The sequence below is a fragment of the Choloepus didactylus genome, chromosome 18 (genome assembly GCF_015220235.1).
Source record: "Choloepus didactylus isolate mChoDid1 chromosome 18, mChoDid1.pri, whole genome shotgun sequence".
Taxonomy (NCBI): Eukaryota; Metazoa; Chordata; class Mammalia; order Pilosa; family Megalonychidae; genus Choloepus; species Choloepus didactylus.
In genome coordinates, this window is record NC_051324.1 from 16,423,443 (window position 1) to 16,448,812 (window position 25,370).

At 38.3% G+C, this 25,370-nt stretch overlaps 1 protein-coding gene across 10 annotated transcripts in view; it reads left to right on the forward strand.

The window, feature by feature from the left end:
* ZZEF1 (zinc finger ZZ-type and EF-hand domain containing 1) overlaps positions 1-25,370 on the forward strand; it is a 153,573-nt gene that overhangs the window by 87,364 nt on the left and 40,839 nt on the right. For all 10 annotated transcript variants that reach the window (XM_037808557.1, XM_037808552.1, XM_037808555.1 and 7 more), the window contains 16 exons: positions 4,369-4,439; positions 5,398-5,512; positions 9,310-9,469; positions 10,377-10,498; positions 10,600-10,722; positions 11,620-11,786; positions 11,870-11,951; positions 13,601-13,802; positions 14,835-14,977; positions 16,593-16,833; positions 19,746-19,825; positions 20,964-21,057; positions 21,805-22,273; positions 22,811-22,975; positions 23,409-23,528; positions 24,252-24,413. In XM_037808557.1, coding sequence (XP_037664485.1) covers positions 4,369-4,439; positions 5,398-5,512; positions 9,310-9,469; positions 10,377-10,498; positions 10,600-10,722; positions 11,620-11,786; positions 11,870-11,951; positions 13,601-13,802; positions 14,835-14,977; positions 16,593-16,833; positions 19,746-19,825; positions 20,964-21,057; positions 21,805-22,273; positions 22,811-22,975; positions 23,409-23,528; positions 24,252-24,413 — 2,516 coding nt within the window. The remainder of the gene's footprint in view (positions 1-4,368; positions 4,440-5,397; positions 5,513-9,309; positions 9,470-10,376; positions 10,499-10,599; positions 10,723-11,619; positions 11,787-11,869; positions 11,952-13,600; positions 13,803-14,834; positions 14,978-16,592; positions 16,834-19,745; positions 19,826-20,963; positions 21,058-21,804; positions 22,274-22,810; positions 22,976-23,408; positions 23,529-24,251; positions 24,414-25,370) is intronic.

Below are 25,370 nucleotides of genomic sequence, written 5' to 3' on the forward strand. Positions count from 1 at the left end.
GTTGTTCCAGGGGGACTATTGGCTTCCACTCCTCTCTATGCCACCGTCTTAGATCTCCTCACCAATTGATTTTTGTTGTTTGTTTGTTTGTTTGTTTTAATTCAGTTTTTTATTCTTCATTTTATTGAGATATATTCACATACCACGCAGTCATACAAAACAAATTGTACATTTGATTGTTCACAGTACCATTACATAGTTGTACATTCATCACCTATATCAATCCCTGACACTTTCATTAGCACACACACAAAAATAACAAGAATAATAATTAAAGTGAAAAAGAGCAATTGAAGTAAAAAAGAACACTGGGTACCTTTGTCTGTTTGTTTCCTTCCCCTATTTTTCTACTCATCCAACCATAAACTAGACAAAGTGGAGTGTGGTCCTTATGACTTTCCCAATCCCATTGTCACCCCTCATAAGCTACATTTTTATACAATTGTCTTCGAGATTCATGGGTTCTGGGTTGTAGTTTGATAGTTTCAGGTATCCACCACCAGCTACCCCAATTCTTTAGAACCTAAAAAGGGTTGTCTAAATTGTGCGTAAGAGTGCCCACCAGAGTGACCTCTCGGCTCCTTTTGGAATCTGCCACTGAAGCTTATTTCATTTCCTTTCTTTTTTTTTTTTTTTTTTTTTATCTTCATTTTATTGAGATATATTCACATACCACACAGTCATACAAAACAAATCGTACTTTCGATTGTTTACAGTACCATTACATAGTTGTACATTCATCACCTAAATCAATCCCTGACACCTTCATTAGCACACACACAAAAATAACAAGAATAATAATTAGAGTGAAAAAGAGCAATTGAAGTAAAAAAGAACACTGGGTACCTTTGTCTGTTTGTTTCCTTCCCCTATTTTTCTACTCATCCATCCATAAACTAGACAAAGTGGAGTGTGGTCCTTATGGCTTTCCCAATCCCATTGTCACCCCTCATAAGCTACATTTTTATACAACTGTCTTCGAGATTCATGGGTTCTGGGTTGTAGTTTGATAGTTTCAGGTATCCACCACCAGCTACCCCAGTTCTTTGGAACCTAAAAAGGGTTGTCTAAAGTGTGCGTAAGAGTACCCACCAGAGTGACCTCTCGGCTCCTTTTGGAATCTCTCTGCCACTCAAGCTTATTTCATTTCCTTTCACATCCCCCTTTTGGTCAAGAAGATGTTCTCCGTCCCACAATGCCGGCTCTACATTCCTCCCCGGGAGTCATATTCCACGTTGCCAGGGAGATTCACTCCCCTGGGTGTCTGATCCCACGTAGTGGGGAGGGCAGTGATTTCACCTTTCAAGTTGGCTTAGCTAGAGAGAGAGGGCCACATCTGAGCCTCTTTGTTGCTCAGGAGGAGGCTCGGGAGGAGGCTCTTAGGCACAATTATAGGGAAGCCTAGCCTCTCCTTTACAGCAACCTTCTTCCCAAGGGTAAAACCTATGATAGAGGGCTCAACCCATCAAACCACCAGTCACCTATGTCTGTGGTCATGTTAGCAACCATCAAGGTGGGGTAGGCCAATACCCCTGCATTCTCCACAGGCTCCTCAAGGGGGCACTACATATTTTTTTCCTTGTTTTTTTTTTTTTTTTTTTAACTTTTTTTCTCTTTTAAATCAACTGTATGAAAAAAAAAATTAAAAAAAAAACAAAAACATACAATAAAAGAGTATTTCAAAGAGACCATAATAAGGGAGTAAGAAAAAGACAACTAACCTAAGGTAACTGCTTTACTTCCAACCTGTTCCTATATATGTTTTTGTTGTTTGTTTGTTTTAATTCAGTTTTATTGAGATACATTCACAAACCATACAGTCATCCATGGTGTACAATCAACTGTTCACAGTACCATCACATAGTTGTGCCTTCATCACCCCAATCCATTTTTGAACATTTTCTTTACACCAGAAAGAATAAAAATAAGAATAAAAAACAAAAGTAAAAAGGGATACCCAAATCATCCGCCCCATCCCACCCCAATCTTCATTTAGTCCCTTTCCCTATATATATATGTATATATATACAAATGGCTAAAAAGCACATGAGAAGATGATCAACAGCATTAGCTATTAAGGAAATGCAAATCAAAACCACAATTGAGATATCATTTCACACCCACTAGAATGGCTGCTATTTTTAAAAAAAAACCAGAAAATTACAAGTGTTGCAGAGGGCATGAATAAATAAGAACTTGGCATTCATTGCTGGTGGGAATGTAAAATGATGCAGCTTCTGTGGAAGACAGTTCGGCAGTTCCTCAGGAAACTAAGTATAGAATTGCTATATGACCTGGCAATCCCCACACTAAGTATATACCCCAAAGAATTGAAAGCAGGGACTCAAACAGATATTTGCACATCAGTGTTCATAGCGGCATTATACACAACTGCCAAAAGGTGGATACAACCCAAGTATTCATCAACTAATGAATGGATAAACAAAATATGGTATATACGTACAATGGAATGTTATTAAGCATTAAAAAGGAATGAAGTTCTGGTTCGTATGACAACATAGATGAGCCTTAAAGACATGTTGAGAGAAATAAGCTAGACATTATAAAAGGACAAATATTGTCTGATCTCACTGATACGAAATAATTAGAACAAGCAAACTTAGAGTTAGAATCTACAATATAGGTTACCAGGGGCTAGGTTGGGGTAGGGAATGGGGAGTTAATGCTTAATTTTTACAGAATTTCTATTTAGCTTGACTGTAAAGTTTTGGAAATGGATGGTGGTAATGGTAGCACAATATTATCAGTGTAATTAACAGCACTGGAATATATATATGTGAATATGGCAAAGGGGGAAATTTAAGTACATATATATGTTTCTAGAATAAATATTAAAAGATAAAACACAGGACTGTACAATACAGTGAACTCTATTGTAAACAATGGAGTATAGTTAATACAGTTGTAAACATGTTCTTCGTAAATTATAACAAATGTACTGCACTGATACAAGGTGTTAATAATGGGAAAAAATACACCCTAATATAAACTATGGAGTATAGTTAATAGTAAAATTATATTATTCTTTCATCAATTATAACAAAGGTACCACGCTAATGCATATTTTCAGTAATGGGGGGTATATGGGAGCACTGTATTTTTTACATGATTTTTCTGTGAACCGACAACTTCTCTAATTAAAAAAAAAAATTTTAAGTGTTCCACAGGATGCACAAAGGCCTACAGAAATAGAGAAAACAAAAGAAGCATAAAATGAGATACCTGTTGCCAAAGGGCTGTAGTCTATTTGGGAGTTGGGGACACCTACCACAAGGAAAGACTGACCCTGTGGGCATTTAGCTCAGGGAATCATGATGAAGCTAAGTAATTGAGGAAGATTTCAGAGAGGAGGTGTAGGACCTTTGGTTTTATTTCACAATATGGGCAAAGTTTGCCTATTAGCTTGAGGGATTGATTATCACATTGTGAGTTACAACCTTTGATAGCATCAGCCGACCTGACCCATGAGGGGGACGCTGTCCTATTTATTTGCAGGAAGCATTTACCAGACAGCTGAGAAAATGATTTTCTTGGTAGCATGTGTCCCACACAGAAAAATAGAAAGAGGACATATGACCTCTTTAACAACATCATTGTCTATTAGCAAAGCAAGCTAGTCATTTTCTTCTTTGCCCATCCCTTCTGACAGAAGTCATAAGGTTACATTTTCCCTTCTCATGCTGATGATTTAAACTCTTTCTAGTGCCAACTCTTCCTAGTGCTAAGCCGTTCTCTCTCCAAGTAATTGTGTTCATTGTGACCATATCTTAACTCCCTGACCCCCCTGTGTCAGGACAGCTCCTGAGTCTTAAATTTCCTGGAAATCCTCCTCAGTATTTAGCTTAGCAGTAGGTCTTCAATATATTTGTTGAATTAAGAAAAAAAGAAAAGTAATAAGGTATCTCCCAAAGGAACCCAGCAGCCCCACCAGGAGATGTGATTTCATATATCTATCACCATAGGCTATTAACCACAGGATAAAGGGAAAGCTTTGATCCTGCTGAAAAACAAATCAGAAAGCTCAAAAGAAGTGCTATCTGTCCTTGCCTTTTGCTGTTGGGATGTCATGCCCATTGATGAAAAGTAAGCATATTTTGTAGGTCATTTTCTTAAACATTTGCTTCAAGCTTCCCTGATGGTAAATGTGGCAGTGAACAAAAGTAAACCTGCCATTTTCTGTTTAGATGGGTAGTTCTACTCAGCACTAAAACAGGTTTTAGTTGGGCGCTGTGCGGTGGTCTGCTGACCTTGCCTTTCCTCTTGCTTAAGAACAGTGGTAAGTGGCATTTCATGCAGCACTAGCTCTCTGGAATGGATTTTCTGAATATGTGGTTTCTGTTTTTCTAGAACAATGTCACTGAGCAGGAACACAAGCAGTCCCTGCAGCTTACCTTCCGCTCACTGTGCACGTATTTTAGGTAAGTTTATCATTCTTTTCAATTGTCAAATACTTCAAATCTTTGCAAAGTCATTTTCTTTAGCTATCACTTCCTTTCATGTACTTTTGAAGTAACCAAGTACTTACCTCTGCTTGGTAGAATGCCAAGTTTCTGGAGTGAGACATCATTAGGCACAGGTGTGACTAACTACTGGTAGAATAATCTTGTTGAGAGCTTAGTCCAAGTCTGTCATTATAAGATAATTTAGAGTTGAACCCATCTATGATCTTAAACACTTCAGTTTTCAAGTGATTTTTGAAGACAAAACTGAAGCCAAAGGATTTGGGAGTCCTGTACTGAAATCTAAAAACCCAACTACATTAAAACCTAACTGCACAGGCTCAAAATGGGAGGGAGGGCTGTAGTTTAGCAAAGGGGAGTGTGTGGCAAGGGACAATTTGGCGATTTTTACATGCTTTGACTACCAAAGAAGCCAATGGTCCTGTAGGCTGTATTATGGGAGGTATAAACACTAAAGGAGGGAGGGAACTAATAGCCCAAGCTACTGTCTGCAAGCCAGACTGTACCTGGAATGGATGCTGAACTTAAAGGGCTATATAAAAATGTGTTCAGAATCAAGTATCAAGGATGATGCAAGAGCCTAAGGCTGTCATGTGAAGAACGTTTGAAGATACTGGAGATGTTTAGCCTGGATTGTCAAGTTAGCAGTCTTTAAATATATTAGGGACTGTCATGAGATTGGGTATAATTGGTCAAGGCAGTTTATTCATTGGATTTATTCCTTAGGAGTCTGTACTTTCCTAAGACAGTGGCACAGTCCAAGCCAGGACCATGGCCTTTCTCCCTGACCTTTACTCCTGCCTTCCCTTAGAATTGACCCTAAAATTTTTATGTTCTTTTTTGGACCTTTTAAGCTAGAAAGCATGAAAAGCCCCTTCCTGAAACCAGGTGTCATGACTACTTTGCATCCTTACAGTGATAAGGATCCAGGTGGCCTTCTACTTTTACCTGAGAAAAGTGACCTGGCCGACATGAACATCAGCGAAGTGTTGGCGGTCATGAACACTCTCCTCTCTGTTGCTGCTCGAGAGGTAACTGAGGGCCACCTCCCTGTCTTCTTTGCCTCATCCTTTCAGGAGCACATGGCACAGTAGTCACTGAGCCTTTGCCTTCAGCTCTCATTTATGCATGAACGTGATTTTTGTTACAGTGACCATTACAAATGATCAAAAAGATTTTCCAGCCTGCTTTCCATCCCCCTTCAGATGAAAAAAGGCCCACTTCCTTGTCTCAATAAATACATGAAAGTGCTCATGAAGACTTCATTAAGAGAAAGGGGAATGGAGTTTTTACCAAGTCCCATCGTAGTGTCAGTCATTGAGCCTTGCATATAGTTATTAGATAGTCATGGTGTGAATTTTGTGGAAAACTGCCTTACTTTTTTTTAAAATTAAGATTATTTAGCAAATTAACAGGCTCATCAAATCTGAAAATATATTCTCTTTTTTCCCATGCTAATGACTTTTTAAATTTTTACTTTTTTTTTTTATCCTTTTTAACATAAAGGATTTTGTCCCTCAAAGATAGCCCATGCACCAACTGGATCAGAATCACCTGGGATGTTTGAGAGCAATTTGAATTTCTGGGCCCCACCCTAAAATACTGATTTTGAATCTCTCAGAATAGGGCTTAAGAATCTGCATATTTACTAAGCACCCCAAGAGATTCCAAAATGAAGCAGTTAAACTGAGAATTTTTGTATTGTGTATATGTTACTACAGTAGAAATTAAAATTAAAAAAAAAATTCTTAAGTGATAGAAACTTTGTACTGGGAGACTAAGAACTACCTTTTTGAACTAAATATGGGAACCAGGGAGTTTTTGTGGTAGGACAATCCAAACCACACCCTTGAGGTATTTAGTAACATCCTGTGTCTTGTGGCTGAACTTAATGCCTTTAAAATTTCTAACATTTTTATGACTGTTTTGCTGTTTTCAAGTTGTTGTTTAAAACCATGATTTCATTCACTCCCAGCTGTCTGAAGTGATTGGCCAGTCATTGATTATTTCCCATTAGCTCATAGGGACTGCTTGGAATCTCACTAAGTTATCATTTGCAAGGTAACACTGAAGCTAACCGTGAGGCTAACCAATCTTTAAACCCAGCATTACTTTAAATCCAGAGTTGTTTTTATTCTGCTATCTTGTCTATATTCTTTAAGGTTATATCTTCATTTCTATAAACCCAAACTTTATTTTTGATAAATGCTGTTTTCTGCTATTACTTACTTTCTGCTTTGTTTACTTCCTGCTTTCTCTTATTTTCAGACTCTTCTGCCCATCTCTTGAGTCTTCCTTTAATATATCATTTCAGCCTGCTCATTATTTACTTTCTGCTCCAGTTAATGATGGCTCAGACTTATGTCATCTTTATTTCTGCCATTTCCCCATACCATACCTTTCTCCTGGAGCACCTTTAAATTCTACCTGTTTCTCAGACTCTTGCCCTCACCAATATTTCTTCTACAGTCACATCATCAGTGCCACTGGGCAGAAACCATCAGTGTTAATTCTGCCTTTCATGTGAGGAGTTGGTATCTGCCAGAGCCAGGACTAAAACCTAGGCCATTTGACTCTGAGTCTTGTCCTCTGTCCACTAGATCAGACCTACCTTCCATGAGATTTATGAGGAGAAATGAGGTAGCATTTGTCCCATACTGTTACCATTTGGAGATCAAATATTTGTCCTTTCTTCCCTTTCACTTGCCTGTGATACAGAGGAAATTACAGATTTCATTTAACCTCCAGGGCCAGGGTATCACTGCAGCAATTGAGATATTTCCTTGATTGGTTTGTATTATCTTTCAGTAAAAAACATTTATGTTTATACTAAAAAGAAGAGTTAGAATTTTTTTAAGTGGTCAGAAATATAGCTAGCCTGAAATTTTTCTCATAAATAATTTTTCAGCAAATATCCTCTGAATGCCTATTGTGTGCCCAGTTCAGTAGATGCAGTGATAAAAGACCCCTGCCCTCAGAGAGTAGAGTCTTGAAGAGCAGACAAACATGTAACCAGACATTTGTAAGAAAATGTTGTAAGGGCCGTAAAAGAGGTGAGCATTGGGTCCTGTGGGAATAACGAGCATACCTAGCACTATCTGGTAGAGGTAGGGAGTGGAACTTGGGAAAGAGTTTTTGGAGGAAGTGGTGCTAGAGTTCAGTGTGAAACCATGAATGGGATTTAACTAAGCAAAGAAGAGGAAGGGGGTGTTCCAGGTAGAGGGAGCAGCATATGCAAAAAAAAAAAAAAAAACAGCGGCGAGATGGGGAGGAACAGATATTTGAGAATGATAATGGTTCGACTTCGAACATGTTTAAATTGTGGTTTTTGTAGGACATCGGGTGATGAGACCTGGTTGGACACTCGGGAGATGAGTCAGTGCTAAAGGTTGAGATTGTGCCATCATTATGGACAAGCAATAGTTGAAGCCATGAGTGTAGGTGTCATCACATCACCCATGGACATCTTGAGGAACATTAGCAAACGACCGAGAAAGCAAGGAGTGGTAAAAGAGGCAGAAAGAAGTTTAGGAGAGACAGAAGCTGAGGGAGGCGAGAGTTTCAGGAAGGAAAGTGGTCAGCAGAGCCCTAGAGGTTGAGTGAAGAGGCTTTGATATCTAGGTGGTAACTGATGCCATTGGAGAATGGTGTTAGTGAGTGGTGGTAACAGAAGCAATAGTATGGGAGGAGAAAGCAAAAGAGAGCAGGGTTAGACAGCTTTTTAAAAATGAAATACACATACAAAAGAGTACATATAGATGGACAATTTAAAGAAACAACCATCCATTTTAAGAACTAGAAAATTACCAGTATCTTTGAAAGCCCAGTCCAAACCCCATGTGCCCTCCCAGCTTACCTGCCTCCTTCCTCACCAGAAGTAACCACCATTCTAAAGTTTCCATCCTTTGTTTCCTTGTTTTTCTCTCTAGTTATCCCTAAATAGCATATTTTGTCCTTTAATGGAATCATATGGTGTACTTGCTTTTTTCACTCAGCGGCATTCTTGAGATTCATCCATGTTGATATATGTGCTGTGGTTGGTGCACAATATTTCTTTTATGAATATGACACTATTTATCCATTCCGCTTTGTAGGGATATTTGGATAGTTTCCAGTTTGGAGCAAATATGGTAGAGGGCTGATGTGAACATAACTTGTGGTCCTTATGTGCAGGAGTTTATCCCTAGGGGTCAGATGACTCCATAAAGAAAGTCCTGAGCACAAAATTGATGGTTAGAGAGCCCTAGAGAGACAAGGAATTGTTTTCTTGTTGCTGTTGTTTTGTCTTTGTACTTTTTATTGTGGTCCCATTTTAACCACTTTCAGGCATATAATTCAGTGATAATAATTACATTCACAATATTAGGCTATTATCACCAACATCCATTATACCAAATTTTTCATTATCTCAAATAGAAACTGCACCCATTAAGCAGTAACTCCCCATTCCCCTTACCACCCAAGGAATTGTTTTTTGAGGTGGGAGAGATTTGATTGAATGCTCAGGAAAAGGAGCCAGAGAGAGAAGGGGATTGAAGATGCGAGCGCGAGAGAGAAGCAACAACCAGTGGGATAAGTATCCTGAGGTGGCAGAAGCAAATGGCATCTAAAATAAAAACCATTTACAGAGGTTCTAAAAAGCTGGGGGGCAAGAGAGGAATTTTCATAATCCATCTTTCTTGGTCACTCAGGGTTGAAAGCCCTTTCATGACTATTCCCCATTTCCCTCGTTTTTTGCCTGTCACAGCAGCTCTCTCAGAGTCTGCCCTTGGCTGTGCCCTGTGAATGGCATTGTTGTGAACACTTCCTCTTTGTCTCTTCCTGATAGTGTGAGCTGCTGATGCTCAGTGGGCCCCGAGGGGAGGTTGGCTCTGTGCTCTTCTCCCTGTTCTGGTCGGTCCAAGGCAGCCTGCTCTCCTGGTGCTATCTGCAGTTGAAGAGCACGGACACCGGGGCCAAAGATCTTGCCGTTGACCTTATTGAAAAATGTGAGTCTCAATATAAAATCCAAGAAAACTGATAGATGTTTGGGTTTTGACTCTTGATGTGTATATTCTGTTTTTCAGTAACTTATACATCGAAAGTGCATATGGTATTCTTTTCTTTGTTACAACTCAGACCTGTCTTGGCGGGGAGCGGTGTTCTTAAAATAGAATTCTATAGCATGTCCCTTTTTCCAAAGTTTTCTGTCTATATGTGGTAGTAAACCTAAGTATTTTTATTGTAGACTGGGGTGATTTCACAGCTTACACATCACCTCTACAATCATGCAGCACTCTTGGATGATGTCTCACTCTTCAGTAGAGTTTGCTGTATCCCTGTTTGAATCACTTCATCCAAAAAACAAAGTCTTCAACTTTTAAAATTTCAGGTGTAAGCAACTGCTATGATCTTTGCTGATTACTGAAAATAGTCGGATTATAGGAAACCCATCAGGTTCTGAGAAATCATATGTGGAAAATCCAATTATATCAAACCTCGTCTCAGCAGCTTTAACAAAAATGCTTAGAGTATTGGGTCATGTCACCTAAAACTTGGCCCACTGGATTGGCTCCCTGAATGTGTGGAGCCATTGTAAACAGGGAAGAGGAGGGACCAACCACTGGGTTAAACTGCCATGTGACTTCTTTATAAACGTGATACCCACTTTATCAAAAAGTAGCAAAGACAAAATAATAAATAATTGCTCACTTTAAAAAATAATTTACTAAAATTTGCACTCTTTTCTCTCCCGGAGAAAAGCATTTGGATGACACCTGACAGTCTCGTGGTCCTTCTGTTGTGAAATCCCTTCCATAGCTTCTGTGATTGTCTTCAGCCTTGCCCTTGATGATTATTAAGCAAGTGATATTTCTGCCATATAAAATATTATTTATTTTCTTTATGTTTTGGTAGATGTGGAACAATTTGTGGCAAGCACGCGAGTACTTCTAGAATCCCTTTTGTCACAGTATAGTGGAAAACTCATAGTAGAAAAATTATGTAATTCGGTGTTTTCAATGGCAGCTCGTCAACTGGTAAGAAAAAGTGGCAGCTGTTTATAAAGGGCTGGAAAAGCAGTTGATGACCCAGGTGGAGACTGAGGTGGAAGCTCAGTGCTTCTTTTATCTTTTTTTAGGTAATCTTTCTGCTGGACTTTTGCGCTTTAGACATTTCACACTGCACACTCTTGAGAGAATTCAGTACTCTAACTGAATTGTTAAAGAAGCTATGCAGTGATCCTGAAGGAGGACTGAATAAGGTAACTCTAGTTGGCATTTGAACCTATTTTGTATCCTCTCTTGAGTTATGTCACCATACTTAGTGAAACATACCACCAAGTTCAGATCTACACACATAAACTGCCTCTAGAAGACACCCTTTATTTCATCAGTGGCTTTGCTAACTAGGATGAGTACCAGCCCAAGTGGATTTGGCATAGTCAACATTAGAAAGAAGATACAGAAAGGAAGTGTGCATTGATTACTTTCATCATTTGTTATAGTATATAAAGTTGTATAAAGACCATGTAAGTGAACAGCCAGATTGAAGTCTAGAAGAGAAAATGTATGTTGAAAGGCAAAACTAGAAGGTCTGGTATTTAAAATAGTTTTCTCCTTTACGTTAATTTACAATTCAAAAAGTTTTTTTCACTATCTTGTTTGAGACTCACAACAAACATAGATGAATAGAAAAGGAATATATTAAAAGCCGTATTTTTTAGGTAAGAAAACAAAGACTCATAAACAAAAGAAAGAAAGAAAAAAAGAAAGCAAGATCTCAGACTTACCAAGGTCCCAACAGTTACTTTTTAAGTGACAGTTGGGTCTAGAACCTGGACATTGAGATCTTTTAACTCCTAATACAATTCTTTTTCCACTGGAAATGCATGTCTAGTAATGATTTGTAAGCAATAGATTTGTCATCATTAAAACATATCATGTTAAGCTAATCACGGAGTTACTGAAGTATGATAAAAGCCACATGTCCACTATGCTGAATGAGAAATTATTTTGGGATATATATGTATGTAGGTGGGAATGTCCGATATATCTTTTTGCCTGTGAGGTGATTTATGTAGGGATGTCAAATCCTGTCTATCTGGAACACTAACATAAAAACACAGCTCACTTTTTTCTTGGCTGGTTTGTTTACATAGCTGGATGTTGAGACTTGGCAGCAAGAACAGCCGGTGGTGTTACATACATGGACTAAGGAATCTGCCCATAACTACGAAAACAATTGCCATGATGTGTCTGTCTTTGTTAGCCCTGGGGCAACTTATTTTGAGGTGGAATTTGATGAGAGGTGTGAAACTGAAAAAAGGTAAGATCCAAATGTTCGTTTTCACTAAGCAATAATGGACCAAAAATTAGGGAAGGAAAGTAATAGAAATTATACTTTCACAGGTATGATTATCTGGAATTTACTGACGCTAGAGGTGGGAAAACACGCTATGACACAAAAGTTGGCACTGATAAATGGCCCAAGGTGAGTCATACTCCTAGAGAGAGATGAAATATCTGTTTCAGTACCAATTCTTCTTTTATCTGCCCTCAGAGGCAATAAAAGCATTGTCTCCGAAGGGAAGCATTTATGTTGTACTTCTTTTTAGTTGGAGAAATTGTGGATTTTCAGAACAATTCTGCACAAAATACTGGATTCCCATATTCCACCCTATTATTAACACTTTGCATTGGTGTTATACATTTGTTACAATTGATGAAAGCACATTTTATAATTGTACTATTAACCATAGTTCATGATTTAACTTAGGGTTCACTGTGTAGTGCAGTTCCATGGATTTTTTTAATTTTTTATTCTATTACCTATTATACAACCTAACATTACCCCTTTTAACCACATTAAGATATATATCACAGTGCTGTTAATTATGTTCACAATGTTGTGCTACAATCACTACCATCCATTACCAAAACACTTCCATTGTTCCAAATAAGAACTCCTGTACTTTTTAAACCTTAACTCCCTATTCCCTATCCCCACCCCATCTCCTAGTAACCTATATTCTAGATTCTGACTCTGGGTTTGCTTATTCTAATTATTTTTTAATAATAACTATTCTAGTGGGTGTGCTGTGTTATCTCAGTATGGTTTTGATATGCATTTCCCTAAGGGCTAATGATTTTGAGCATCTTTTCATGTGGTATTGGCCATTTGTAGATATTCTTTGGAGAAATATTTATTTAAGTCTTTTGCCCATTTTAAAATTGGGTTGTTTGTCTTTTTCTTGCTTATATTGTACTTTTATAAAAGGAAGGGCTGATGTCAGGGTTCTGGAAACTATAACCCATTGCCTATTTTTGTAAATAAAGTTTTTTGGGAACACAGCCATGCCTGTTTATTTTTTGTCTATAACAGCTTTGGCACTACAATTGCAGGATTGAGTAGTTGTAACAGACTCTATAGTCTGCAAAGCCTACAATATGTACTATCCATTTTTTTTTTCCAGAAGAAAAGTTTCTCAATCCCTGGCTTAAATCACTGTTGTCCACATCAAATGGACAGTTGTAATCCTTAATGAGGAAGGGCTGCTGGGTCCAGGATGGCCCAGAACCATGGTGATGAAAGCCAGAAATACACTTCATTCTTAGCTCTGCATGATCTCCTTAAAGTGATTTGTTCAATTGAGTTATTAAATTCACCCAAGGAACAAGACTTAATAGAATATAACTTTCTAGATATTTTATTTCTATATCATTTAAAATTTTTTTCTGATTATAAAAGTATCATAGAAAAATTACATAATGGAGAAAGGCCAAAGAAGTAAAGTCTTCCTGGGCTGGAAGGTTAAGTGCTGTTCAGACCACCTTCTGTCTGCGCTCAGGGGTCTTGATTAGGAGCAGAGGAATGGGTGAGCAGGATAACTGTCTGCATAGGTTGTGGGCAGATAAGCATCCAAAGTTTAGAAAGCTGACCAGCAGTTTTCTGTCAACTTTGCTTCTTCATGAAGTGCATTTGTGAATTTTCTGTTTCAGTCACCCCTTCATACATTTCTCCTTTCGTAGTTTTGAACTTGTAGTGGGGAATATAGACCAATTTTAAATTGAGTATTTTTGAGTCTCAAATGTGGCCTTCTCAACTCTGTTTGCCCCCATGGCTTTTTTGTTTGTCTCTAGAAAGTGACCTTTAAAGCTGGTCCTCAGCTACAGTTCCTCTTTCACTCTGACAGCAGTAACAATGAGTGGGGCTACAAATTCACTGTCACTGCCTATGGTCTGCCTGATGTCGCCGTGTCTTGGGGGTTGGATTTACAACTCCTTGTTTCCCGACTGATGGGACGCCTTGCTTCCCAATGCATGGCACTCAAGTCTGCGCATCGTAAGTCCACATACCTGTTACTTCCCCTCACCCTTCCCTTACAGACTCATCAGAAAGCAAGGCGCATGCTTGCTCTCTCGTGCATGTTGTCTCCGCATAATGGCATAGAAAAGGCTTTTGATAGTATTACCTTCCAGTCTCTTAAACCAAACGAGAACAAAATGTCCGCTTGACACCATTGTCATAAAGTTTCTTGACTTTGGAACACATCGCAAAGGATGCTGTGGGTTTTTCTGTGGAAGACAAGTGGGGGAAGCAGTTGTTTTTTAGAAGCATTATTCTTTTTTTAAAGTGGGATTATATATACTTCAGAGAGCAGAAATATGGAATAAATTAATTGTATATCCTATAGCATTCTGTAATTATTTAAATATATGAATATGAATTTTAACTTAAAGTGATTTGTTCAACTTAGTTATGAAATTCATCCAAGGAACAAGACTTAATAGAATATAACTTTCTAGATATTTTATTTCTATATCATTTAAAAATTTTTTCTGATTATAAAAGTATCAGAAAAATTGCTTAATGGAGAAAAGCCAAAGAAGTAAAATCATCCTCAATTCCAACACCCACAGATAACTATTATTAATGTTTTGGTTTATTTCCACCTAGTCTTTTTTTCTATGCCTATTTATAAATACATCTATGGTGGGTGTTTAATTATTATTTTTTACAAAATTTTGAACATTTTTCCATAATTAAATATTCCTAAATGCCACCCTGTCATAGCCTAGAGGTAGTTCACATTCTGTTTTCAACTTACTGTACAGATTAGTCATTTCAAACATACCTTATAACTAAGGCTGTCCTACAGATTGGCAGCATTTCAGGATTTATTTGTGGTTTGGCTTAATGTCTCATATGTTTATCAGAATTACATTCTGGTAAATGTGGGTGAATTCCCTCCGAGTTTTAATAATGCCCAAAGTTTGTTTGTTTGTTTTAACCTTTTCGTTGTTAGTCAAAGATTCTCAGTTCATTAAGGAAAAAATAGAACTCTCATAAGCCTTTTTCTCTTTCCCGAGTTAGGAAGTAACATGGCAGTACCTCAAGCAAAAATGGCCTTAGTCCTAAACTCCCCCTTATGGAAACCTGTCTTCAGGCATCAGACATGTCCAGAGTTGGAATTAGAAGCAAGCTGGCCCACCCACCCACACCAGGATAGGAAGGAGGTATGTACTCTTCTGTTGTCTCTACTTGGAGTGAAAAATGTTGCCTAATATTTATTACCTTAAATTATAAATATATGTGTTAAAATCTTAACACCCCCCATTACGATGTTAGCTCCTTAAGGGCAGAAACTGTCCTTTGTTCATTTGCTATCCCCACCGTGTACCTCATGGCTGGTGATGTTCACAAATACTAGATGACTGACTCTTCAGTGAAATGTAGTAGGTGCTCAGTAAATCTGTCTTGATGGAATGAATTATCAAGCAAACAAGTTGAGGCTAACTTCAGAGTAAATTATTTGTGCTCTCCCTTTTGTTCTCCTTAGAAATGTAGCACATTATGTAGGTGTATAGTGTTTTAAAAACTGACCAAGCCTGCCCCTGTTATTTTTCATCTCTCCTTCCTTCTATCTCTACTCTCCTACTTCTGCTCAGCTTTTATTTTCCTTTACCTCTCTGTTAAATTTGGCTCCTTCAGACCCTCTCTTCTTTTGATTTCACGGCAGTCCACTGTGTTCTCTTACATCTGGCTGCTTCGTCTGCCTCCTTTATTGCCCTCTCTTGTTCCTCCTTCTCTAAAAAGTAGGCTTTATTCAAGGCTTGGTCCTTCTCTCCCCTTTACTCAATCTACCAAGATTTCATCCACTCTACTTTCTTCTGCTGTCACCTCTATGTAAATAATTTCTATTATCAGTTTCCAGCCCTGGTTCTTCTCCCAGGCTCCAGTCATGTATCTCCATTTCCCTGTTAGGTATTGCCATGCTGTGTCCTGTGAAAACCAGACATCTGTCCCGACTACTCTACTTTTGTTGCCCTTATTGTTTCCCCAGACTTTGAGCCACTGCTCCCAGCATTACCTTGATCCCTACCCTGTCTTCACCCTTCTTTCCAGTCATCTGCAAGCCCTACAGATTCTTTCGTGTGATGTTCATCTATTTCCATTTTCTCTGTCTCCATCTTTATCCAGGTCCTCATCTTGCACCTGCATTATTACAGTGGTACCTACTCAGGTTTTTTTTGATCACTGCATTATCTTGTCATTCCACTGCCAAGCACCATTAATGGCTCCCCATTGCCCACAGGGTGAAGTCTAAACTCCTCAGTGTGACAGTCAAGGCTCTCTACAGTCTCCTTTCACCTTACCTCTCTGCCTCTAGTTCCCATCACTCCCCAGCTGAGACTTCAGGCCAGGTCAGTCTCCCCACTGTCCTTCCTGACTCTTAACTGCTGCTAACGGTTGCATTCTTCAGGGCCAAACCTGCCCATCCTTCAGGGTCCAGCCCAAAGCCCATATCTGCCAGAAGGCTTTTCTTAATTACTTTAACCTTCCAGGAACTTTCTCCTTTGAATTCTTAGCACTGGGCATCCCTTCTAGGCATTTGGCACTTGATAATCTTTTGCTTTGTGTAGTGCTAGTTTTAATGCTTTTAATGTTTTATTTATGTTTATCTTTTTTTTTTTTAACTTGTATATCTGTCTGGTCTCCCCAAAATAGATTTAAACTTCCTGAGAGTATGTACCTTGTTTTATACTTCTGCTTTGGCCTAGTAAGTGCTCAGTAAATTTTATTTTTTGCATGAATGCTGTTAAATGTAATGGTTTTTTTTTTTGTTCCCAGGTTAAGAACATCCCCGATGATCCCTGCTGCACTTTTCTTCTTGATTTTGCACAGTCAGATCCTGCTCAGAGCTTCTGTGGGCCATATTCAGAACTTTTCAAAGGATTCATACAGGCATGTAGAAAACAGGCCCCAAAGACAGATATAGTTGCTGGTTCCACTATTGATCAAGCTGTGAACGCCACCTTTGCTGCTCTTGTGTATCGCACTCCAGACTTATATGAGAAGCTGCAAAAATATGGTAACTTATATTACAGGGAATATTTTTGATCTGAAGGCTAATTGCTAACTTTTAAGAAAGCCTATCTTAAGTGAAAATTATAAAATATTTTGAATTATAATCATATTTCTACAACTGTAGACTTCATCTGTTACTATTACTTTGCCAGTCAAAAGTTTCACGGCCAATTTATAGTTAGCGGATTGTAATAAGTGGCTAGTAGGCATGGTTACCTAAGTAGCAGATAATTTTTCTTTACCCATAATTCTCATGGAGAGCTGCCAGATGGTTTAATGGAAAGAAACCTTAACTCAGTTCAAAAACTCAGTAGTTTTGCAGCTTCAGGTTTATCAGGCAACCTTTCTGTGCCTCAGTTTCCTTACCTGTAAAACCAGTTGTGAGTTTATTAGCTTCCTAATGTTCTCAGAAATTCCAATTAAAACCTCAGATATTGGTGTCATGGAAGATGCTGACAGCAGAGGAATATGTAGGTATTAACTTTCTTCTTTAGACTCACAGCTTTTTCATAGCATCAGCCCTGCTAGGCTTTCTTTGCCAATAACCTTTTTCTCACCAGCTCTTTTGCTCTTATCCCCCAGGGATATCATCGCTATGTATTTACCATATAGACAGCCTGCACCAAACAGTACACAGAGGGAGGGCAAGTCTCTCTCTGTACTCAACACTCAAATAGGGGAAAAGCATTTCAAACCTTGACTAAAGATGAGCTATGGGTTTTCTCAAGTGATTTGGCAGGGCATGTGTTCTTTCCACTGCACGGCTGAAATAAACAGGAACAAATGCTTCCTTCCGTTAGAGTAGAGATTTGACTATTGCTCATGTTGTTATTGTTATTAATATTATCACTACCACCTGTGTTGCTCAGGCCTTTGGATCTCACATTGCAGAGTTATTTCCTGCTTTCTAAAACATCCTGATTCCTCCATCAAATTCTAATATCTTAATATCTTCTTAATAGCAGTTAAGAAGCTGCTCAAGTTAATACAACTACATTGAGGCATGAGTGACTTATGGAAACAAATGTCTATGGAAAAGTATATCTCCACTGAGGGGTGGGGGTAAGGTGACCTGTATGGCTTTGGGAAAAAGAAAATAATTCAGTACATTTTTTTGTAATCAAACTGTAATAAGAAAGCCGGACAATCTTTGTTACCTGTGGGAAATTTTAGTTGAGAAATAAAAGTCTTGTGGGTTAAAAGCTGAAAAACAGGAGGCTTCCTGCTAGGGGAGAGCTTTCCCAGCTCCTTTACAAACCATGTTCGGATATCAATACCTATTTTCAGTAGAGAAACACAATCAAATGTGGAAACTAGAAATACTTAGCTGTTTGCAAATTGTTATTGGAAGGATCTTCTGACTTGAGAGAGGCAGTTTGTCTCTGTTATTTTTGTCCCTGTTTTTAAGAAGTAGTTATCCTATCTAAGGACTATTCATGCGATCCATAAGAGCTCACGAGCTCTTTGAGAGTGTACTTTGTCCAGCTAATTTGTTCATCTTTGAACATCTAAAAATTGGCCACTTTTGGGGGTTAGAATAATAGGAGAGGAGTTTTTCAGCTAGACTCTCCACTTCATGAGGCCAGAGACCATGTCTGTTTTTCTCAGCATTGTATTTCTTTTTTCGGTGCCCGGTTTAGAGCCTGGCACATTCTAGGTATTCAGTAAATAGTTACTGCATTATACATTAATGCAAGAGAGAAGCCACACTGTTCTAATTTATTATCCTTTGGATTTTAGATGAAGAGAAGGGCCTCATAGGTCTTTTCTTTTTAAGAAAAAAACTTTTTTTTGTTATTTTTCTAATTATAAAAATGATATTCATTGTAGAAACATAACGAAGTAGAGAAAAGCTGAAAAAAATTATCAACTATAATCTTGCCACTTAGAGAGTATCTCTGTTAACATTTTTCGATATATCTACCTGGCCTTTTATCTTGGCATGTACGTGTGTATATATATGTATTTCCATGTTTTTAATATATATACACACAGGCACACACACGTATGCTCTTTATAAATGAGATGATTTTGTTTATACTGTTTTAAAACCTGCTTTTTTTAACTTATTATGCCATGAAATTTTTTTCCATGTCAGTAATTATTTTTTACCTCACTTTTAATGGTTGCACAGTATTTCCATTTTTTTTTTTTTACAGATGGCAAATTCTTTATTTTCATATTAACATTTAAACACAGAACCCACTGTCCTGTTGATACAATACCAACATATTTTGAGTTTACCTAACTCCAAATCTATGGAAAATAACCTTAAGAGATAGGGGTGAGGAAATATGGTGAGGCAGAGAACCTGATGGTGCAGAGGAGACCAGAGCCTGGGGCTACAGATGGAAGCTCTTGGGAGAGGAGGGGAGAAGTGTTCCTTGGAGGAATCAGTTAGGTTATAGTCACATGAATTTGATTCTAAAACATCCAAATTTATTGTAGGAACGCAAGGATTGGCATGACATGAGAGTCACTCAGCTTCCCTGGTAATATGTCCCTTGGTTCCTACAGTTAGTGGGATTAATAACCAATAATTTGTTTGTTAACGAACATTTGGTTTCTGAAATTTAACTCTTTCTCAGTTTTTATGACAATAATTTTACAAATAATTTAAACACTATACAGGGGAACTTAACTCCAAAAATAAAATGCACAGAAATTGCTGATAGCTATAGAAATGGTAAAGTGATAGGACAGTAAGGAAAGTTAGTTTGAAGTAACACAGAGAACCCATTATAGGTATTTTGTCTTAACTGATTTTTTTTTAACTGAAGCCTGTCTTATTGCCCCCAGGGATGTCAGGGGAAGGCCTTCTGTGCTTTAGGAAGTTTTGAAGATACTTTATGCTTAATGTTGCAGTAGTGACTTGTGTTAACTAAATGTAATCTACCCCTTTCCTACTTTCCCCAGTAAACAGTGGGGGCAAAGCAGCCCTGAGTGAGGATTTTGCACAAGTATATTCCTTGGCTGATGGGATTAGAATATGGATGGTAAGATTTTTCTTCTCGTTTGATTTTTATGTATTTTGGATTTCCCACCATGTTATCATGCAATTAAGGTAACCAGCACTCTTCTCAAGAATATAATTTTAGGAATATTTTCTTTTTAATCGGAATTCAAGGATGTGAGTAGATAGAGAATAGTTTATAACCCTTGGAAACATAATTTGGTGAGTTATTGAGAATGTTCAAAGTAAACCTGGTTCAGTTGAGCCCCCTTGCATCCTTCAGTAACCCCAAAGACCTCCTCCACAGAATCCCTGAGGCTAGGAGGAAAGGCATTGATCTAGAGACTGGGCAACCATTGACAGTTTTAGGCAGGGAAGACGCCTTTCAGGTCTATATTTTAGAGAAGTGATTCTGCAGCATCATCATCAGAATGGTGGGAGGAGAACCAGAAGAGTATGCTGACAGGGAAACAAAGGCAGTGGTAGAATTTTAAAGGGAAAAAAAGTATCTAATAATGTCAGCTACCATAGAGTTCAAGTAAAAAAGGATTTGACAATTGACAAAGCACATTGTAGGTCATAACCCTGGTTTAGCATAAAACAGACTGCTGAAAGTTGAATAAGATGCCAGCCTTCTTCCCAAGACCATGGCCTCTCATGCATTGCACATGACCTTCTGCATGGACTGTCAGCATTTGGCCCATGCTGCAGCTGTTGCCTGGGCTGGAACATCATTCTCTACTCACAAGTCTTCAGCATCCTTCAAGGTGTTGAGTCATTCTGGGTAAAATAGAGTTGATCAAATTCTGGTCCATCCAGTGCAGCAAATTGCGTGTATAATCCAGCAAGACCCTTCACTTCTCTAGACCTCAGTTTATTATCTGTACTAGGCGGGCTTCAGATCCTCCAGCACCCAGTGTTTCAGAATTTTTTAAATAATAAGAAGGTCATGGATACTGTCCCTTCCCAAATAACATGTAGTCAAAAAGAAGGGAGTTTTGCCAATACAGTTTTAGGCAGCTTCAAAGCCCAGATGAGTGCCAAGACAAAGTCCTGGGTTCCCAACAGCTGGACAATAAGTATAAAGCACTCCATGATGTCAGCTCTGTGCTTTTGAAGTAGTTTGTTGTGGATGCCCTTGCTGGGACAACATAATTATGTGGCTCAAATCATTCCCCCAGTTAGAGATGAAGCAAAAGTCCCTGATGGGCCTGGGGAATGAGCTAGAAGAAAAACACAATTCAGAAGCAAAGGAGGCGAATCCTGAGAGCTTGGGTGAGTGTGCAAACTTCAGCTGTCTTACTTGAACTTCTCACTTTCATTTCTGCACCTATCTGTGACCTATCTTCCAGATTATTTTAGTTGAAGCTGTGTTGATCTAGAGGAAGTAACATAGGTACTAAGTGTAGTTTCCAAGGATGTATCATAAAGAAAATGCCAGAGAGGAATAACTGTTTATTGACATGATCCAAACAGAGCATCTTTCTGTTTACTTCTCTTAGGAGGTATCAGAAGCTCTTTGAGCTACATCTTATGTTTTCAAGTGCGCTTACACTGACTGAATATTCAGTGAAAGTAAGGAACTACTGTTATTTTAGGTGTGATAATATTATGGTTATATTATTTTAAAAAACTTTTTTTAAAAATAGAGAAATATACTGATAGAGTTGAAATAATGTGATGCCTGGGATCTGATCCATGGAGCAGGGTATAGGCAAAACACAATAGGCTATGAATTGATAATTAATAAAACTCAGTGATGGGTACATGGAGGGGTCCTTATACTATTTTGTCTATGTTTGAAAATGTCCATAATAAAACTTTTTTTAAAAGTGCACTGATAGTACTGAGGAGATCTTGAGCTGTATATTGAGATGAATTATGATTCTTTTCTGTCAGTAGATATGGTATATCACTGTATTTCTCATCCTAAATAGGGTTTATCTAGAATATTTTATCTCTGAAAGTAGGCAGTAAATTTAACTTTGATTTTTTAAAATTATCTTTCATTTTTGTATTTAGCCAAAGAGTGTATTCAGAAGAGTCTTCTATTATTAAGATTTTTGCCCATGGGTGTAAGTTTAAAAGAAAGTTCTGACAAGTTGGTGACTGCAGATGAAACCGATCATCTCCAGCCACTTGACAAGCATCAGAGGACAAGCTCTGTGGTGGAAGAGCATTTCCAGGCTTCGTCATCTCCCACTGAAGCAGCACCCCCTGCTACAGGAGACAGGAGTCCTGGTTTGGATGTCCAGACTAAGCTGCTGCCCAGCAGTGGCCCCCCCACCACAGAGGTGTCCTCTGCCACCTCCGAGGAGCCCTCGTCACCTTCCACACCCACCCGACGGCCTCCTTTTACCCGAGGGCGACTCCGGCTGCTCTCCTTCCGATCCATGGAGGAGGCCAGACCGGTGCCCACAGTAAAAGAGAAATACCCTATACTGAGGGACGTCCTGGACTTCATTAAAGATCAGTCAGTCTCGTGTGAGAGGTGAGCCAAAGTATTTTTTCAGTTAATATTTGTTCATTATACTGTATATGAATTTTATCTCACTAATGTACTTAGCATAAAAAAAGAAGTAGCATTTCTTTTAGTAGCTACCACTTATAAATTTCTTACTTTAACCCAGGGAGAAATTTAGGGTTTGATATTTTCTGACAAAATTATTTGTCAGTGGGACTACACCTCTGGAAGTATTGCATGTTTTAATTTAGTGAGGAATTTCCTGTCTTGTGGATTAAGGTGTCACCTCTATGGGAAAGTAAAGATGTCAGAGTTTCTTTTTAATTCATTTATTTTTTAATATGGGTGGTTGGGCTTCTAGCTAGTTGGTGTGAACCAATTTGTAATGCGGCTAAGTAGTGGCTAAAAGTACCAAAAAGTATTGATATTCTTCCTGAATAATATTTATAATACCTCACAATAGTATTTCCTTTTTATGAATATGGGATTAGAACTTGGGTGGAGGTTATGTTTTCTTTCTAGTCCAGAGTTTTCTGGCTGTCCTGACTTGACTTCTTTCTCCAGTGTTGTAAAGGTTCTTTCCTTGAGGAAAGCCCAAGCCCAGAGCATCCTTGAAGTACTGAAGATAATTCAGTATTGTGCAGAATCCCTTGGACAGCCTCACTGCTTCCATCCACCTTATATACTTTTCCTATTAGAACTTCTGACCTGCCAGAAAGAATTTACCAAGTAAGCACATATTACAAGTCTGTAATGGTTTTAAAGAAGTCCTGATTGTCTTCTAAAAGTAATAACTCCTGCCTTAGTGAGGCTTATATTCTAGTGGGGAGATTGTATGGCATGTGACTATATTGCAATAAAATTGCAAGGAAAAAAAATTAAAAAAGGAGAAGAAGCAGTGGGAGGGATGGTTTTTATATTAACAAAGAAAGGTAAATCATCAGCAGCTCGCTCTTCCTGTTAGGCAGCTCTCTTGTCCCAGGACAGTGAACTTCCCTGTTATAGTGTACATTCCTTTCTAAAGTGACTATATGTGTATTTCTTTCAGTTCCTATGCCACTTTGTTCTGTTTGCTGCTGCTTATCTCCCTTCCATGTAAAGAGTAATGATTATTAAGTAAGCGGTGTCCTGATAATTCAGTCATGATTTCTTCTGTTTCTAGTTATTTTGGACACTTGGAAGGCTGTGGTGCAGAGCTTCACAAAGAAATTCGAGACACTTACTATCAACTTGTTCTGTTTTTGGTCAAAGCAGTAAAAGGATTCAGTAGCATAAATGACAGGTATCAGATAACTTTATAATTCCTAAAGAAAAAATATCTTTTGTTTTTTTCTCATTATAAAATAAATACATGTTCAAGTGTTGAAAATACAGAAAAGCACAGAGAATAAAATAAATATAACCTGTAATCCTACCATCCCCAGAGCTAACCACTGTTGTAACATATCAGTATATTGTACCCCTGTCTTTTTTTTTGTATGATGTGTACATTTTTTTAAAGGTACAAATTTTAGTATATCTAAGAATTTATAATCTGTTTTCAGTTTTGGATGTATTATACACAGTGGATTACATTTTAATACTTGAGTATAAAGCCATTACCCAGTCTCCTCCTTAGTGAGTGGCTTAGATAATAAACCTTAAATCAAATGATTCTTCTTTATTTGTATAACCTTGGCTAATCTTTGGCTGGCCCTGATCTTGCTATTTATCAGGAGGTGGTTTTTTACTATCCAGCCCTTTACCATAAAATGCCCCCTATGGAATCCTGGCAGGGTGGAAACCATACTTTGTGCCTTTCAGAGTTATTTTGCTTAAGCTGTCCTTTGAAGAGTGTCTTTTGGAGCATGAGAAATTTGAAAGGAAATTAAAAGGACCCAACCAGCAGTCTGGAGTTCCTTTCTGCTTCTCAATTAGAAACAATCCCGGCCACTGATTTGCATTCTTTCTGTTGTCTCTTGGTATTGGGCAGCTTTGATTATTTTCACCTTTGTGGTCTCTTTAGGTCCTTGCTGCCTGCCTTATCGTGTGTTCAGACAGCATTGCTTCATCTTTTGGATATGGGTTGGGAACCCAGTGATCTTGCCTTCTTTGTTAATGTTCAGCTACCAGATCTCCTCATGAAAATGTCACAAGAAAACATCAGCGTCCATGACAGTGTGATCAGGTAAGAACACAGTCCTACACTCCGCAGTTCCTAAAGTAGATTATAAAATACGGGGATCATAGCCTAGGGATTCAGAGCACAGACTCCGAAGCTAGACTGCCTGTGCTATATCCAGCTGCGTGACCTTCGGGAAGTTATTTAACCTCTCTCTGCCTCAGTTTCTTCATTGTAGAGTTGGAGCTAATAATGGTACCCACCTCATAAGCTTGTTGTGAGGAGTGAGTGAGTTATGTTTTTAAACATTTAGAACCATGTCTGGCACATAGTAGTGTTCTGTAAATGGTTGCATAAACTCTGAGGATGACGGTCCTCTGCATTTCCTGTAGTTCCTAGCTTATTGAATTGGAGAATCATTTTCTATGTTTTTTGTTTCATGTATGTGAGATTTCAGTGACTATAACCTGTTTTACATTATAAAGATTTATGGAATGAGAAAAAATAGTGTGCAAAAATTTTTTTTCTTTCCACTTTTAACAACTCTCTACCTCCTTGCTCAAATCCACATACCCATTAACCATTTATGTGTATAGAAAAGATAGGAGAAGAAAATGGGAGAAGAAAAACAAGAGTTAAGAGGAGAGAATTAGGAAGAAACAAATGAGTAATCAACTCTAGGACAATTTTCACTCTCAGAAGAGATATTTGGGGGAAAGGAGAAAGAACTAAAGCCCTTACTCTGCTGTCAGAGGGCACTGTTGGCAAAGGGAGGGAACTCACATGGGTGAAGATGGGGAGGCATCAGCATACTGGTTCTTCAGCTCTCAGTCTGCTCAGAGTTTCAAGCATCACTTTATCAGTACCCACCTAGCATAGTCTTTGGCGGTGGGACCACACCCTTCCTTACCAGTTGGCACTTAGCCCAAAGATAGGTTTGAGGTGATTTTTAAAAATCATTTTGTTGGAATGCATGAATTGATAAATGTGTATTTGTTGGTTGGTAAATATTTTGTATTTCCT